This window comes from Carcharodon carcharias, chromosome 7 (genome assembly GCF_017639515.1).
Source record: "Carcharodon carcharias isolate sCarCar2 chromosome 7, sCarCar2.pri, whole genome shotgun sequence".
NCBI lineage: Eukaryota > Metazoa > Chordata > Chondrichthyes > Lamniformes > Lamnidae > Carcharodon > Carcharodon carcharias.
The window spans coordinates 45280903-45299442 of NC_054473.1; the positions used below are offsets into that span (position 1 = coordinate 45280903).

At 42.4% G+C, this 18540-nt stretch overlaps 1 protein-coding gene across 1 annotated transcript in view; it reads left to right on the top strand.

Moving 5' to 3' along the window:
* The window catches only part of LOC121279750 (receptor-type tyrosine-protein phosphatase gamma-like), a 783231-nt gene extending 767129 nt beyond the window's left edge, over nucleotides 1-16102 (top strand). Inside the window, exons 27-29 of the mRNA XM_041191026.1 lie at nucleotides 9523-9665; nucleotides 12229-12364; nucleotides 12833-16102. Of these exons, the coding sequence (XP_041046960.1) occupies nucleotides 9523-9665; nucleotides 12229-12364; nucleotides 12833-12979 (426 nt within the window). The 3' untranslated portion in view covers nucleotides 12980-16102. The remainder of the gene's footprint in view (nucleotides 1-9522; nucleotides 9666-12228; nucleotides 12365-12832) is intronic.
* The last annotated feature ends 2438 nt before the right edge of the window (nucleotides 16103-18540 follow it).

The window sequence follows — 18540 nt, forward strand, 5'->3', positions numbered from 1 at the left end:
CGACCTGTGGGGGGGTGCCTCCGATGGGTCCAGCGGGCCTGCAATGGAGGTTCCCCCTCCCTTGCCTGACACCATCCTGCACAGCCAAAGCTGCTGGACTTCCTGCATGTGGTGGGCCTCCCCCAGCATGGATAAAATACAGATGGTGGTGGAATGGGGCCCTTAATGGCCCTTAATTGGCCACGTAAGGGCTCAAAAGGCCCAAGGGTGAGTGGACTGCCCAGGCCTCCTCCACTTGATTACAAGACACATAAGATATGATTTTGAGGCTGGTGGTAACCTAGTTTTGCCCTGTTCACACTTCAAAAATAATTTATTCGATTCAGTATTAGTAATAAAGACCTTCCACTGATGGTTGCCAAACTGGAGAACAAGGAAGAGTATTATCATAGAGTCATAAAGTAATTTAAGGCACAGAAGGAGGCCATTCAGCCCATCGAGTCCATGCCGGCTCCCCACGGAGCAATCCAGTCAGTCCCACTCCCCATAGCCCTGCAAGTTTATTTCCTTCAAGTGCCCATCCAATTTCCTTTTGATATTGTTCACAGTTTCTGCTTTCACAACCTTAATGGGCAGTGCTTTCCAGGTCATTACCACTCGCAGCATTAGAAAGTTCTTCCTCACATTCGCCCTGCATCTCTTGCCCTTAATCTTAATATTTTTTTTTCCCCAGGTCCTTGTACCATCAAACTAATGGGAAGACTTTTTCCTTGCCCACCTCATCCAAACCTGTCATAATCTTGTACACCCAGATGAAATCTTCCCTCAATCGCTTTTGCCCTGAGGAGAACCACCCCAACCTAATCTTGTAACAAACCTTGCACCCCCACCCCCGGCCACCCCCAATCTCGAACCATCTGGCAAATCTCCCCTGCACCCTCCAAATGACCCTCAGATTCTTCTTAAAGTGTTGTGACCAGAACTGAATGCAATATTGGGGCCTAACCAGAGCTTTATATAGGTTCAGCATAATTTCCCTGCTTTTGTACTCAGTGCCTCTACTTATGAACTCCATGACGCCTCTGCTTTGCTAATTGCTCTCTCAATCCTGCCACTTTCAACGATCGATGCACATGTACCTCAAGATCCCTCTGTTCCTGCACATTCTTTAGAATTGTGCCATTAAGTCTATATTGCCTCTCCCCATTGCTTCTGCCAAAATGCATCACCTCACACTTCTCTATATTAAATTCCTGCCTGCCCATTCTGCTAGCCTATCTATGTCATATTGCAAGCAATTTGTATCATCCTCACTACTCCAAGTTTAGTATCATAAGCAAATTTTGAAATTTTACTCTGGCCGGGATTTTCCTTGTCCATTAGAGTCTGGCCTGTTCGGCAGTGTGAGTGGACAATATAGCGAGAAGGCCGAAAATTGATTTCATGACATCGTAAAACCAGTTTGCGAGCGTCTGCTCAGGGTAAGGGTGGAGGAAGGAGTCGGGAAGGGACAAGGAGTAAGGCTGGAGGAAGAAGTGAGGCTGGAGGAAGAGGCAAGGCTGGACGATGGAGACAGAAGTGGGGGAAGCACTAAGGATGGCAGAAGAAGTAAGGGTGTCTGAGGGAGTCAGGAAGGGGAAGGGACTAGGTGGGGGCAGCCCAGGGGTGTGGGAGGACTAGCGGGGGCGGGGAGAAGTGTTCTGGTGGGGAAGGGGTTCCGGGGGGAAAGGGTCCAGGTTCGAGGGGAATGTCCAGGTGAACATGCAATGGAGGAGTCTGATGGGTCCATGACTGCCTCCTGGGGAGTGAACTGAGGGTGGGCGTGGAATGAGGCAATGGTGAGGGCAGAGTGAGGCTGTAGGGTGAGGGTTTGACGGTAGTGGTAGAAGGGACAGCAAAGGTACTTGGTGGGGACTCAGGGGCAGACATGGGGGTGGAAAGGAGAAGACCAGGGAGGTGAATGTGGTTGGGGTTGGAATTCTCAGGAAGGAAGGGAACGTGCGTATTTACCCAGACATCCCCGAAGAAAAAGGGTAATGGCTGGTAGGTCAGAGAGGTGAGGTGAAATTTAATGCCGGGGGTGTCAACTGTGATGGGGGAAAGGAAATAGGCAACTGGGGGGAGGGGAAAAGACGGGGAAGCACACACATACTGAATCCAGACCATGCTGTCCAAATCGGAAGTGAAATGACAGTTGTGGTGGATGAGATCAGGTGCTGCGTTGGGTGATCACTGGGTGGGTGGAGTTGCAGGTCAGCTCAGATGGACAACTGAAAGTGAACCCCAGCAGGCAGCATTCAAAATGCTCAGGACATTGAGGTGAAGGATCCACATGCGTGGGAGAGTGCTTGCATTAGGCTCTGAAAGGCCCTGCCACACACACACTTCTCCCTCCAGAATGGCTTGTGGGCCAGCTGCTCCCTCTGCGGTGAAAGAGGCTGAGGTTGAGGGGCTCACAGGCAAAATGGACTCGGAGGGAGAGGACAGCCTCTGAGATTCCTGAGTGGATGAACCAGGGATGTCCAGCTGTCACTCCTCCTCCATTCGGGTGCCTTGGGATCCTGGCCTGACTCCTTGAGGGGAAGGAGCACCTGGAGGGACATCGAGGTGCCCCGTTTCCCTTGGCTTTGCCACTGCAGGAGCTCACCCATGGCTCCCATGATGGAATGCAGGTCTGCACACATTTCCATGTTCTGCTAGACCAGGGTCTCCACGGCGTCTGCCATCCTCCCCATGAGACCTCCATATGTGCATATGGGGGCATCACTTCATCAGAGAGCAGGCGGATGCACTTCTCCAACTCGCGTGCCACTCCGTTGAGGGCTTCCAACTGCTCTGCTGGCTCCCTAGGATGATTTGGAAGGCCAAATCTAGAGGCCCGTCATCTGACTCGGACCTCAGATCCTCAGCAATCCTCCGACTGCCGGGAGGTCAGCTGAACCTGCCTCCTGCTGTTGCGGACACATGTCTGTCTGGTGACCACCAGATAGCTGCTCTAGATGTATATTCCTCCAAGGTTTGTGTCTCTGCGCTGGTGGAGAGTGTGGGTAAGTGCTATAGCAGGTCGTCCAGGTTGCTTATTTTCAGCTCTTCAATGAAGGGGGTGTCCTTTTGGTCACAGATGAGGACGTAGATGGAGCTGAGGTTCTGGCTGGCTGAGAGTGTCGGTCACTTGGCACCCTGTGAACCAAAGTAGAGATAAGTAGTGCATGGCAGCAGAGTCAAAAGCAGGAGAGAGAGCACTCACATTTGCATTGAGAGAGGGATGATGTGGTGAAGGATCCTTACGAGGGTGTTCACCCCTGACCTCACCTTCTCAACAGGCACAGTCTGTGTGCCCCCCAGTCAGTGCAATGTCACACTCCTCAAGTGAGTGAGGGGCCTAACGTGGGCCACTCCAATCCTGATCTGGGAAATCTCCCTGCTGATGTGAGCAGGCTTCTCCTGCATGAAAACAAATGGAGAGAGTGTGAGCAGGATGCATGGCACTGCGTAAAATGTTTGTGTGGTGAGCGGAGCCATGGGCAGGATGAGGAAGCGAGCTCGAGAGGATGTGAGCCTGATGGAGATGTGAGAGTTAGTGGTATGTCCCTTGAGGTGTGAGATCCCTGTGGAAGTGTAATGGGTCTGTGAGTGAGTGAGTTGAGAGTGATGAGAAGAGTGAATTACCTTAGCGGGACGGATGAGACCATTCATCCTATAGCGGCACTGCGTGGTTGTCCTCTTTTGCAGGGCATTGGTGATGACCACTGCTGCCACTGCCTCCCAAGCCGGATTAGTGAGGTTGCTGCCCATCCTGTGGTCAGAGTGGGGGTAAAGGACATTACGGCGAGCCTCTATTGCATCCAAAAGGTGCTTGAGGGACGCCACATTGAACCTGGGGGCTGCAGTCTTTTTGCCTTTCAGGGCCATATCTTCTTTGCAGTAGTCGTGGGCTGGAAGCACTGAGAGGTGTGCGTGCAGCTAGACTTAAAATTTGGTACCCAGCGTGATGAAGCAGTGAGGCGATGGTGTGGTAGGCGAGTGAGAGCCTGCCTGCCATGGAAACAGCGTGTTTCCCGGGAATGCGTAACTAATGAGGTGGGTTTTGGAACACGGCATGAAAAGCTACCATTGTGGCTGGCAGGTAAAACCTGCCCGCTAAAGCACTCAGTGCAAATCTGGGACGATTCCACCCTCTGCATTCCAAATTCCAAGTCATTTTTATATAGCTAAAAAAGCAGTGATCCTAGCACCAGTAATGAAAGACACACTGTGGAGTTAAATCTCCCACCAACCTGCTCCCTGATCACGTTTTTTGGGTTGGGTGGGCTTACCAACAGAAATTAGGCCAGATGGAACTGGCTACTCACCCAATTTCACCGAAGTACACTGCCCCCTGTGTTTCAGCAGTTCTGGCCACTGTGGAGCTATGTCCTCAGCACCATAAACTAGTGGAAGTTATTTACCCTTCTTTAGTATAATGTAATAATAACCTTCAAAAATGTCATACCTGCTGAATGAGAAGATTTGTTGCAAGGTCGTTCCTGGGGATCTCTTGTTATCAACATGAAAATAACCACTCAGACCAATGAATGTTAGCAAAAATTGGACATTGGATGCAGGTGCATTAATCTGAAGTTATAAATAACATGTAAGAAAATCACGGTTCACAAAAAACTATATTTTACTTTTTTATTATTAATTATTGAGATCTAACTCTCTGGGAATGCTAAAAGTAACTTTGCCTTTCAGATATTACAATTGATTTTGTTCTAGCAGCTACTGTTCAAGTTGTCAAAGTTTTATTTTAAAAGAAAAAAATATCTTTTAATACTGATTGATCACTGGTGGAGTTGCACACATTGGGGGAGGTGAGTTTTACCCATTCACTTGTGCAAAGTTAAAATTGGGCCCACGGAGTCAACAACAAGTGTATTCTTCATGTGATTTGGGGTTTGAGAGAAGGGGATTGTTGAACCAGGGTTTACAGATGTAAGTCAGCCTGTATTTTAAAAGATATGTGTTTGTCTTAATTATTTCTATATTTCTATTATAAATTTATGTGTTCACACCTTTAATGAAAACTGCCCATGTAAAGTTATTATGCAGTAATTACACCTGCTCCATTGTGAAATTACAGCACCTCCACCGGCAGGAGGGTGTGGTTTACATTATCAATATGGTCATAAGAATTTATAATGGAAAAGTTGACGGTGGGTATGTAGAGATGTAAGATGTTTACTAATCAATTTGCTGCAGTATTGTATGCCATAGAATATGGCCCTTTTTTATCTGTTTTTGTGATGCAATCTCTGTCATTTCTCCTGTGCTCTATTTCTGTCTTCTGTTTCAACATAACTCTGTCCTCTTCTGGTCCTCTTTTTCTCCTTCCTTTTCAGTGGAATATAGTGGGTGGCATGGAATGATGTTTTAGGGGAAAGTGGCATAAATGCATGCGTGGAATCGTGAGGAAGATGTAACGCTCAGCCCTTTTCCGATCCTCTTTCTCCCCATCCACTCATTCTTGTTGTGTCCACTATCCTTCCCTTTTCTATCATGTATTTCCCTTCCTGAAACTACCACATTCCATCATTACCCCTACCTCTCCAACTTTGAACCAGTTGCCCAACCCCTATATTTTCCCCTCACTCTTAACTCATCAAGCAGTCCTCGTCTCCTGCTGCCGAGGATGGATGCCAATAGGCCAGAGGCTACCTTCCCCCAGTTCTCTGCTTTGTTCCTTCCCTTCCATCATCTTCATGTGTTTCCCTCAAAGAGGCTTTGATTTCTTTCAAAAATGAATCCTTAGCTCAGCTTGGCAATGGACAAGATACAGAAAATTAGGCCTGCATTTTCATCCTCGAGGCAAATAGTGGGAGTCAGGAAAATTCCTGGCTCATCCTGCCCACCCCAGGGGAAAGTGCCCGCAAAGTCAGGATTTTCATTGCTGGAGGGTAGCGTGCAGCTGATAAGCCATGGCATCTTTGATAAACTATGGCACTTCTAAGTCCGTTCACACACTATACACTGTGTAGAAGCAATGAACCCTATGGGCAACATTTTCCCCCCGTTGGGGGGGATGTGTGGGAGCGGGCATGGGTGGGCGGGTTCCCGATTGGCGCCCCTGGTCAGGTGCATGCCGCCATTTTACATAGGCAGGCCAGTTAAGGCCCGCCCGGCGTGACATCTGCCAGGAAGTGCTATGCGCTCCCTGTGCGGGTGGAGGGGGGGGGAGTTCCCTGAGCCAAGAGTGCGCTCTTTCGCGCATGCATGCAAAAGAGCGCACAGATGGCCAAGTGCTGCGTCAGGGAGATCAGCTCAGATTTGAAACTTCAAATAAAGATGAGAGAAACATTTTGCTGCCATGACCCCCCATGTGACACTGTCACAGGAATTGGGACATGTCCATAATTTTTATTTTGAAATATTCTGAGATTTTGTAATCACCCATGAAACCTCATCCCACCCGTGGATGAGGTTTCATGCTTTTTCAGAAGCCTGCCAGGGTTCCCGGCCTGCCTGCTAACCTTAAGGTTGGACAGACAGGTCCACTAATGGTTTCAATTACTTTTTTAATGACCTTAATAGGCCATTGACAGGTCGGTGGGCGCATAGCCAACTCAGCAACGCGCCCATCAATCTGAAAATCTAAAAGACGCAGGGTGACGTCAGGACACACACCCGAGGTCACCCTGGGTCATTTTGCGCATCGGCACCCCCACTCGCCGGACAGAAGATTCTGCCTTATAGGATCAGTAGGATGTGTAAAAAAGTTATTACTACAGCCCAATAAAAGTGTCGATCATCCAGACCCTTTAGAGATTCAATGACAGAAACTGCAAACATTTGAAACATCTTTGTTTTGTATAAATAAACATTGTGAAATTGACAGAAGAGATCAGAGAGCCAAGCTATCAATCAAGCATTGTTTTCTCTGAGCTCAGGTGTTTTAATATTCTAATGGATGTTTGGGTTCTCAGCCAAGAGTTCATAATGAAACTTGGCTGAGTCACTTGATTTGGCACTCAGCAAACCAAATCATTGAGGAATAGCAATGAACGAAGAAATTAGAACATTTATTAATCATCTAGGTCTTTTGAATATAAATTAGAAGACGCCATGTTAAAACTCTGCAGTGTTCCTGTCAAATTACATCTTGGAAGCCGTGTGCAATTTTGATTACCAAGGTGAAAGCCATATAGACAATGTGAAGAGGCTGATCCATAACGTCAAAAGATTGAGTTACCAGGAAAAACTGTAGAAAGTGAAGCACTTTAGAAGTATTCAAGATCACAAATGGCACAGATAAGGTTAATCTGGAGCAAGGTGTGTCAAAAGACTACACTTAGCAGGGAGAAGGTTAAAAATGGTGAAAGTAAAGTTTAGTGACTAAAACAGAAAATGCTAGAAACACTCGTCAACATTTGTGGAATGGACAGACAACTTTACATTTAAGGTATGAACCCTTGGTCAACGACAACCGGAATTCATGTCTCCCTTTTAAAATATGAAAATGTCCAAGGCACTTCACTGAGTGTAATCAAACAAAGTTGACATCACAACAAAAGAAAGCTGTCAAGAGTTGTGATTAAAATCTTGATCAAAGAGGTAAGGTTTTTAGGGTCTTAAAGGAGGAGAGAGGGGTGAAGACATTTGGAAGGGATTTTGAGAGCTTAGGGTCTAGACAGCTGAACACACATGCCAGTCTCAATATGAAAATAAGTTTTGCTGAAAAAAGAGACGTCTCAGCTTTTCACCTTGCACTCATCAGGACACTTGCAAGAATATCAATATAAGGGGGAAAACAACAATTTATACTGTATGTGAACAGAGTACTGATTGGTTAGCAAGTGGCATTGCCATGGAGAATGCACCACCAGTGATGAATGACAGTAAACTGCCAAGCATTTTTGAAATTTAAACCAGGCAGCTTGACCCTGATTTGTCAAGGCATTGCCCTGAGGAATGAGTCAGCAAATAGCTGTCACTTATTTTCTTTAGCTGAAAAGGCACAATGTATGCACATGTTCCTCCTGTCTGCAAAGAACAGGGCCCTGTGTATTAATATATGTAGCTACCAGTTCACACAAATGTGCCACACTGTGAGCCAACTGTCAGGCACCATCAATGATGCATTCTCCATGGTTACACTTGCCAGTCAATCAGCACTTTCTTCACATACAATATAAATTGTTGTTTTCCCCTAATATTGGTATTCTTGTGAGTGTCCTGATGCGTGCAAGACGAAAAACTTAGACATGTCTCTTTTTTCAGCAATACATAATTTCTGTATTACCAAAGGACTATTTGTATGAAAATAATTGTGGCTGCATAAGAGGCCAGAGTTGGGTGAACACAAGAGTTCTTAAAGAGTTGTTGGACTAGTGGAAGTTATAGAGATACGGAGGGAGCAATACCATGGAAGGATGTGAAGACAAAGATGAGAATTTAAAATTTGAGTAATTGATGGATCATGTGGTTGTAAATGAAGGCTGAGCCAACATAGATGAGCCAGCACAGACTTAATGTGGGTTAGGATGCAGGCAGCAGAGTTTTGGATGAATGCAAGTTTATGGATGGTGGGAAATGAAAGACTGACCAGGGAGCATTGGAATATTTGAGTCTGAAATTAACAAAAGCTTGGATAAGAACTGAGACTGACAGAAACCTGTGATGGAGGTGTAGGTAAATAGTCTTTGCAATAGAGAGGATATAGAATTTCAATTTAAAGGCACTGCGCATTGGAAAAAAGGGATCATGCTGATGAAATTTTAAAGGGAAAATTGCTGACAAAACAGGAACTATGAAGGGATCAATGGACGTGGTGGTGAGATAGAGCTGGGTGCAGTCTACACACTTGTTGAGTCCGATGTTGTGGTTTCAGATGACATTGATGAGAAATGGAAGGGCAAATAGCTCTGACAGGTCCATACTTGAAAAGTTATTTTTTTTTCCCACAGAGACCACCAGTTCTGCTAAGTGTTTCTGTCATTATTTGCTTTTGTTTCACATTTCCAGTATTTTGCTTTTTGTTCAAAGTAATGTTTTGAACAGACATCAGGGAGAAATTCCTCGTGGAAAAAGTGGCCTAAATTTGGAATAGTGTCTGGGTCACATTGGGCACTACCACATATATAAACCCAAATAGAAATCAAACAGGCAGCACTACGATAGAAAACTATACACAGCTGCATGTGTTTGTAGAAATGCTGCATTCATTAATGCCTAGCATTAATGGGGTAGAAGAGCTGTGCAACATTTTCAGCACAATAGCTTCACACACCGATGATGTAGTGAGATTTACTTAGTGAGATGCAAACATCTTATGTTTGCAAACAAAGGTTGAAAAAGTGGCTGCCAAATACTTGGAAGAAAACGTTACTGCTCAGTATAGCTTTTAGTAATGAAATCCCTTGCTAATCTGTAAAATGACTGGGGGGTGGTCTATATGAAAAGTAAGTTATGAATAACCCTTAGGACTATGGGAAATAAACAATTTTATAAAATAATTTTCTTGATATTTGTATGCAAATTAATGGAATGGATAAGACAGGAGAATAGTTTGTGAACAATCTAAAGGTGTAACTTCTTTTCCTTCAGGATGACTATGTGCTGGAAGTACGTCACTTTCAGTGTCCAAAATGGCCTAATCCAGATGCTCCTCTCAGCAGCACTTTTGAACTTATTAATGTATTAAAAGAAGAGGCCTCAACCAGAGATGGACCAACCATCGTTCATGATGAGTATGCACTTGTGTCTTCCTGTTTCACTTTACATTCCTAATGATCCTTGCACTCGTAACACACATATCCCATGATTCATATTCTCCAGCTGGGTGGGGAAACTAATTAATAGGCTATTCCAGTGTCTCTTTAGTTGGCCACTCATGTACCATTTGTGCTGCCTTGATCTACTTATAGTCCAAAACACTTTGTGCAGATTATTAATTATTAATCATTAATTTAGTAGAATCACCATTTAATTTTGCAGGGAATGTGAGACATCTATATTGTCACTGGCAACCTGGGTTTTATTGGAAATAGATACTATTTCAGTCTGCAATAACAATATGAATGGAACATAGAAGTATGCAAAAGTGAGCCAAGTTGACCTGTACTCTCATTTTAGCTCCCACCTAGGATAAAAGGGAACATCAGCAATCAATACCCTAAATCGCACAGAATTCTGGCACAGCAGCTTACTGCATTTTCTAGTACCAATTAAAACTAATTCCCCACCAATAATATACATCAGTGCTTCTTCCCAATCATCAGCCAAATATTACCCTTGAAAGGTGGAAAAATGTTTTCCAGTTGAGTAGAGAACATGTAGATGGTCAAAAATGAGATTGATTAATTTCAAAGAATACTGTTAAGCATAGAAAGTGATACCATCTTTTTCCATCACTGAAATATCTGTTGAATCTGCCCAGCACTTGATTCTGGCCCTGAAATTTCATGAGAGTGCTCCTGATTTGCCGCTGTAAGTTAAGCAAGGAATCAATGGAAATACCAGAGAAACAGCTGAATTTTATGTTGATGCCTGAAGTTACAGTGCTAGTTATGTCGAGAGACTGGAAGAATCTCCACAGAATTTTCAGACATAAATGGTTGCAACCTGTGTTAGTTTGACTTTTTTCCCCTCTTCTATCCTATATAGAAGAAACTGTTAAGCAGTTATTTGACTTTGGCTCAGTAAGTGGTCCTCAGATAGCTGTGGGCAAGATTGCACGTTGGGACTTGAGCACTAAATTAGACTGCCTCTTAGATGCAACGCCGAAGATATACTGCATTGTCATATATGCTATTTTTTAAACGAGCAGATGCAGGCAGTGTCCTCGTGTGCCCTTCTCAACATTCTTCACTCACCACCTGACAGATTAATTGGTCATCTATAAATTAGATTTTGCTGAAAAGAATGGCTGCCATGTTTGTGTACAATCACTCTAAAAGTACTTCACTGAGCGAAATGTTTTGAGGGATTTCAGTGGTGCAAGGCATTATATAAGTTATTTTTTTTAATAAAAGGAAACTCCCCTTTTCACCCTCCCCAGTATCTGCCATTAATGACTCCGACCCTCATAAACTGTTTCAGTCAGCAGGATAGAATGGTCTAGGTCATGAACCTCTCCTAGCATGACTGTTAAACTTGGTTTGTGAGAGGAATGGAGACCAATGAGCTAAATGAGTTTTTTCTCATTCTGGTCTTGTAGTCACTTTCATTGGTGTTGATTAACAAGATATATCCTTCCCTCTTCCTTTTTACTGGAGATGGAGTGCCCTGCACACACTTAATCTGACTAACATTCTATATAAGAAATAATAAAAATTGTGACTATTTTGAGGTAACTAAGTATAAGCACATAGCTATGAGATATGTTACTTTTCAGCCAATATTCTAATCAGGGCTTACAAAGACAAACATTAGCTTGAAAGTTAAAAACAAAAAAACTGCGGATGCTGGAAATCCAGAACAAAAACAGAATTACCTAGAAAAACTCAGCAGGTCTGGCAGCATCGGCGGAGAAGAAAAGAGTTGACGTTTCGAGTCCTCATGACCCTTCGACAGAACTTCTGTCGAAGGGTCATGAGGACTCGAAACGTCAACTCTTTTCTTCTCCGCCGATGCTGCCAGACCTGCTGAGTTTTTCCAGGTAATTCTGTTTTTGTTTTGTATTAGTTTGAAAGTATTTAATTTATTCAAATCGAATGTCAAGTGAAACAAACATCTTCTCAATCTTTTGGAATTCCTTAGAAATAGTTAAAACAAAGACATCTGGAATAATACAATAAATGGTCATGTCTCATTCATTTCCTGCATGCACTGTTCAGTAGAGTTAGAAAACATGTTGTTTACCTCGAGTACCTTGTCATTATTATGAATGTCTGTGTTGCCCCACTGCTCCATAACAAGTGCCATTAGTTATCCGGTGACATATACTACTTTCATGTAATGCTGTCTAAAAGTGCACTTGTGAAGGGAAGATTCGTTAACAACTGATGGCATAGAAGTTGCCTTTTGATAAAAAGAATACTAATGAATTTTGTACAATTAACAACTTAACGTGTTTAATTAGTTTCTGGGTTATAAAAGATTATTGTCTTACTATTTTGTAGAAGTTCAAGAATATTGTATTTATTCATGTTAAAGAATTTGATTCATTAAGGGTGTTCTAGGACATACAAAAATGACATTTTAACAAATATTTGAGAGATATTGCAGGCAAAAGAAAATGCAGTCAGTCATCTGAAGAAATTACTTCTTGATACCTTGGGTGAACACTTAACCTCATTTTGTGTTTTGCAGGTTTGGAGGTGTCTCTGCTGGGCTCTTCTGTGGCCTTACCACTCTGTCACAGCAGTTGGAGTGTGAATCTGCTGTGGATGTCTATCAGGTTGCAAAGATGATAAACCTGATGAGGCCAGGTGTTTTCACAGATGTTGTAAGTACTTGATTAAGAAAAATTTAAACAAGTCTTGTCATTTTATCTTGATGTCCATAACCTTTAATTAGTCCTCAGAAGCTACACCATCTACATCTTCCATTCAGATACATGCACCAACGATGTCCAAAACCTTAACATTAAGAAAAGCATGATCTTGAGTTATCTAGCCTTCTAACATACCGCATGAGAGCCTTCTAACATCTCACATTATAGTTGAGAGCCTTCTAATGAATATTTGGCACAGGCATATATCAACATATCTCACTGATTTTATCCTCTGATGGGCTATAAATGCCATCATCCTAGAGTCTAGCATTGACTATTCTGTTTTAAATTTGCACAATATTGCAATGGTTATAGCCTTGAAGATTTGATACAATTATTAGTAATGTTGAAGTTGTAATATGAATAAATAATTAACATCAGTTTCTCCTAATCTAATGCTTTTTGTCTGTCTTTGCACAGGAGCAGTATCAGTTCCTTTATAAAGCAATGCTCAGTTTAATCAGCACAAAAGATAATGGAAATGGCCCCTCGTCATTTGACAAAAATGGCACCATTATTATCACTGAAGAATCAGACCCAGCAGAAAGCATGGAATCTCTTGTGTAATTTGAAGCTTTTTGCAAATGGAACTTCATTTGAAAAACTTCTAAGTACTGAATGAACTTCTGAGGCCTTTTTTTTGCCAGGTTCGAAGTTTAATGATAACCTGACTGTACTTTTTACAGTGATGAGAGTTTTTGATGTTTATTTTAACCATTCTGAGTCTTATTGTTATCCTGCTGAGCATTTGGATCTCTTACTTTCACAAGATGAAAACACAATTTGTTCTAGTTTGCACTATCTGATCAGTGTTACTGCCTATAAAAATCTAGTACAAAATCTGTAATTTCCCAGAAATCCATGAAAAGATTCTGTCTGTAATCAGTTTTAACTTGTGCTTCATAGGGAGACAGAACTTGTGTCTGGAGACAGCTTTAAGGTAATTTTGCAAACAAAACCATTCTACATTTTGGTTGTTGACCAGCTTAGAGAGATTTCTTTATTTGTGCAGATTGTGGTGTATTATTGAACTTATTTTTAAGTAATACATCATTTGAACCTGGTAAGTTTTGTAAAATACCAGTGATATAACCTCCTACATTCCAGTGATCAGAGTATAAACATTCAAAAAATAAAACACTTAACTACAAAATATTTAGTGTAGGCCAGGTATATGGATACAGCTATTAATTTATAATTTTTTGAAGTTTTATATATTTGTACTGCACCAGGCTGTAAGTGGGATGCGTGGAGAAATTGTTGATTTTGCATATGACAGAAATGGCATAAATATCTATCTTGCTTGCAAGAGTATGGAACATTCGTAACGGTTTTGAAGGATTAATATGAACACTTAGGGGTGGGGGAGTGGAATTTAATCCATGAGGTGTGGAAGTATGTGCAAGGAATTTACTGTTAATTTTAATCAGTGGACAGCAGTCACGAGTGATCACAAGTGATCACAGGGCAGGGGTGGGCAGCAGTGACCAAACCTACCGTGAGGTGATTGCAGTGCAGCTTGGAGCAGGCTATAAAAGAACCCCCAGGAGAAACGTGCAGACTCTGCAGTTAGGAAGCAAGACTGCAAAATTTGCAGATTTGGAAGGATGTCACCTGGAAGCCAAGCCTTCATCCCTCTTTTCAGCTTTAAATGTTCTAGCCCATCATTCACCCTTTATAATTCTATATAATCTCCTGGGATCCCCAATCACTCCCACCCCCACCCTACAGTCCAGTCACCTCTGGGGACCCCCCCCCCCGCCCGCCCCCATCACAACCTCCCATCACTTTGCCCTTGCTGCTACCGACAGTCCGGGTCCGCGGACATCCCCCTGTTCCCCCCTCCTGTTCCTCAGTGTCTAATAAAGAGAACCACTCACCAATGATCCAAACAGACAATCTCGCCTGGTGCACGCCATCTTTAACCAGTTGTGAATCAGGGGGCACAAGTTTGTCACTGAGTTAATCTTGAAGGTCTGATTTAATGGGTATTCATGGTATGCAAATGTAGGGAAAAGAGGTCCCGCCACTGGACACCGTGAGTCCCTAATTGCTGCGGAAACACCACCGACTTAATCCCTTAAACTCAACCTGCCACCAGGAAACAGATTTCTGCTCCTGCCTGATTAAGCCCACCATAATTACCACTCCCGGTGAGCCTATTAAATTCTGTCCTCTGAGTCTTTTTTTGCAGGAGGTAAGAACTGATACGCAAAAAGGCAGATCGACATGTTCTGCACAGTGAATTGCGTAAGTCCAAAATGAGGGTGCATCTGATATCAATGGTGTCAAATTGTTAAATAACGTGTGAGCTGCACCAATAATGTAGCATTTTTGCCTTGTCAATAATCAGTCTTTTGAAAATATTACATGATTTGAAACATTTTTTTAAATAACAGCGGAGAAGAATTTATTAACTTACCAAAGATATAAAGTAGTTCTCAGCAGAATGTGGAAGTGTTTTTTTTTCAAAAATATGGTTTTAATTGTCTTACTAATTATTTTTAAACTGTCTCTTTAGTCAGGGTCAATTTTTTTTAATTTGCAAATTCAATAAGTGACTCAATATGATGAATGTTAATGTTATCAAGGTGCCAGTTCATATTTCATTTTATGAAACAACAATTCTACATACTGAATAAATTGTTCATTTAGACATACATACCTAAATTACAACTTAAAATTGTGTGGTTTCTCTTTTTAAAGGGGTGACCATATTTGTACATAAAAGTCATGTGTGAAATTTGGTTAATTATCTGCAGATGTGGCTTTGCTCTCATCATGGGAAGAGCATAGCAGTGCTGGACTGAAAATGGCGTCAGGCTACTCTCTGACGTGACATTTTTAAAAAAACTGCTACCTGGAAGTGAAAACAAAAGTTTCAAAATTTTTGTTAAAAAAAGAGATATTTTCACAATGTAGGAGACATTTTCTATACAAGATAAACATTTGATGAGGCAAACATGAATCAGACTTTTAGGGAATTAAAACGCTTGAGCTGTTTTCAGGAAAAAAAAGTTTAAAAAAGAAAAAAAAACCTTTTCTCAACAAAGGGGAGATTTTTGAATTTTTTTAAAAACCTCATGTTTCTCCAACATTTGGGGTAGTGGTGTTCAAAAAACTTTTGTTTCAGCCTTTTAGACAAAAACATTGATAGTTCAAATATCATGTCTTGAAAATCATAACCTTTATTCATTCTTTAGGGTAGCAGACACAATCAAACTGTAAATATTTTGTTGCTTAAACAGGCATTCTATGGGGACTTTGTATCTACAGTATATAATCACAGAATTTTATATTTTCATATAAAGCTAATTTTTTTCTAGTCTCAACTCCTTCATAGTTTTGTGGTGGCTATGTGGAAAGCTGTATGTGCTTTGAGGTAGTACCATGAATACTGTGTCATCACATTTCAAAGGCATTGAACATATATTACTTCTTGGGGGCAGTGGTTGTCGAAGTTGCAGGTATTTTCAACTATATTGTCGGTGTGTGCAATAGGAATAGATCTAGACAGTTGCTGAATAAGTTTGTCTCATGACCCATTTGAAAATGTGGTGTTCTGTAACTTGAAAAAATCTGCTTTGTTCTGTTGAAAACTATATTAAATTGTTCTATTATAGTGTTATTTAATATGTAAATTGTATTGCTATACATGAAATAAAGTATGGGTTTTGACGGACCTATAGATGATGCTGTTATGATTTTGCTAGAGGTATTTATTTTGATGGTTAAAACCAATACATTTTCTCTACAATACATTTTAGATTAGCTTGATCTAGCATGTCCAGAATTGAAATTTCTCCTGCTCTTAACTTTACCCAAAAAGTTAGCAGAAAGAAAGCAAATTGCTTGAATTCTGAAATAAAAACAGAAAATGATTGAAAATCTCAGCAGCATCAATTCAATAATCTATCATCAGAACCAGAAGTTGTTACAGGTGAACAGTTTATAAGGAAGAACAGAATGAAAAGGGAGCAGGGATAAATAAGGAAGGGTCTGCAATTAGGTGAAGGGTAGGAGATGATTAAATGACAGAAGTGTTAATTGTGCACAATAAAAGAACGTAACAATGAGAGAAACAAAATATGTATTCAAGACTCAGAGGATGTGTAGTTTGTTAATAGCATAATAGCAGAGTTGGGGTTGGGGGAGGGGAATATGGAACATCTGGCAAAGTGGAGAAGGGTCCAGTGTAGCTCAAGGAAAAAGAAGATGACACCAGGATGCAGACCACCCCACTAACCATGTACCAATCCCAAGCAGCGGTCCATAACTTCTCCCATCTCCTGAAGTGCTGCTTCATCCACCATACATCATCAGCACCTGCATCCAGGTCTGCAGCATAACAACAATTATTTGTTGTCTTTTTAAGTTATTGTAGTCCTTTAGGCCCATTTTTCTCTCCATTTGCACACAGCTTCCTCCCACCCCCTCTCCTCACCCACCCACCCCACATCGATCCAAATTGCTGAGACTGAGGCTGTTATTATTATAGGAATTGAGCTGACCCTAGAAACAACGATGGAACTTCTGATGGGTGGATGTGAGTTGTGCTGTGCTATTCTTTCACTTGGATTCTGCTTGTGTGGAAACTCAAGATCCATTAGTATCATAAGGTAAACTTTTTTGCTATAAATAATTAGGGGGAAAATAGATTAGGTGTGATAGCGAACATTGGGATTGTGATGCATAATTATGCCATGTCCAGTCCCGTTGAGGCAGGCAGCACGGAAACCTCTGTTGTCTGCACATGAACATTATTCCTGCATGCAGCCCAGCACCAAACATGCTGCTGAGAGGCTGCGCACTCAGCAAGGGCCCCAAAAACATACGAGGTTAGCGTATTATACAACTAGCTTGCATCTCTTAAAAGCAACCTAACCTTAAAGGAGAAATGCACTCAGGCTGCAGCAACTGCTGAACCACTGTCAGGAAGCCTTTGCTGGAAGGAAAGGGACTGGGAATTGAACAACAGAACAGTGAGGGCTCCCAGGTTCTTGAATATGGTACTGAGGGCCTTACTGATGAAGGTAAAAAAAGGGAATCAAGGCTATGTTTCTACAGTGGGTTAGAGAAGCAAGGCATACCCTTCGAAGGGAGTGGGAGTAGGGGACTAAGGAGGTAAGTTTCTGGAGTCTGCTCCTGCATACCTGGCTGCTGTGCCAGAAAAAATTCAGTGAACTCACATGTGAGGTTAATGTCAGTGAATACATCTTCAAATGACATGTCCTAACCACTGCACCGCCAATATCTCATGCTGTTCAATGCACCACAGTTCCATCACTCAGTCGTCAGCAATCGGGACTCATGCCTCACATTCAGATGCTCCAATGCATCCTCACACACTTAACCGTGCTGCCAGCCTCACACTCACCTTTCACAGCTTTGACATACCTCCAGCTATGAGGAGCACATCACCCAAACACATTGCAGCACACTCACTGATATTCTTCCCTTTCTCATGTAGGACAAGGTCACCGATAACCACAGGGAGCATTAACGAGTCGGCGGGAGACGGGCACGCCGGCATCTCCTAAATCCTTTGGAAGAGACATTGCATTATGGAGCTGACTGTAACTGAGGCTGTTGAATCTGGCATCACTGAGAATGTTCAGGATAACAATATGTTCCTGCCTTATGCCCCTTCTCAAATACCACTTCACCCAATCCTGCAATCTGGCATGGCAGATTGTGTGACTGTGGACTACTTTCCACATCACCGCAATCCTACTCTGCTGCATTTCTGTTTTCAGATAGCCAAGATTTTTAACTGGCCAGCCAATGCAGCCTCACACTAAAAGATGAAAGCGAGTTCAGACTTTTAATAAAGAAGCAGTATCACTTGATCCAACACTCACAGCCAACAGCTTATATACTGGCACTGCATGCGCCTTAGAGAATAGTATGCAGTCCAGATCAGCATGTGGTGAGTCACTGGGCACAAGTGCGTGCAGCAAAGCCAGGAGATAGGATAGTTTGTGTGACAGCTTATCAGAGGGTGAGGTCGTAGATAGGTTCTGTTGCAGAGGACAATGGGGCAGCACACAGGAGAGCACTGATGGGCATGCACACCTATTTGCTTTGTGCATTGGCAGACTGTGAGAGAACTTCTTGTCACAGAGCTT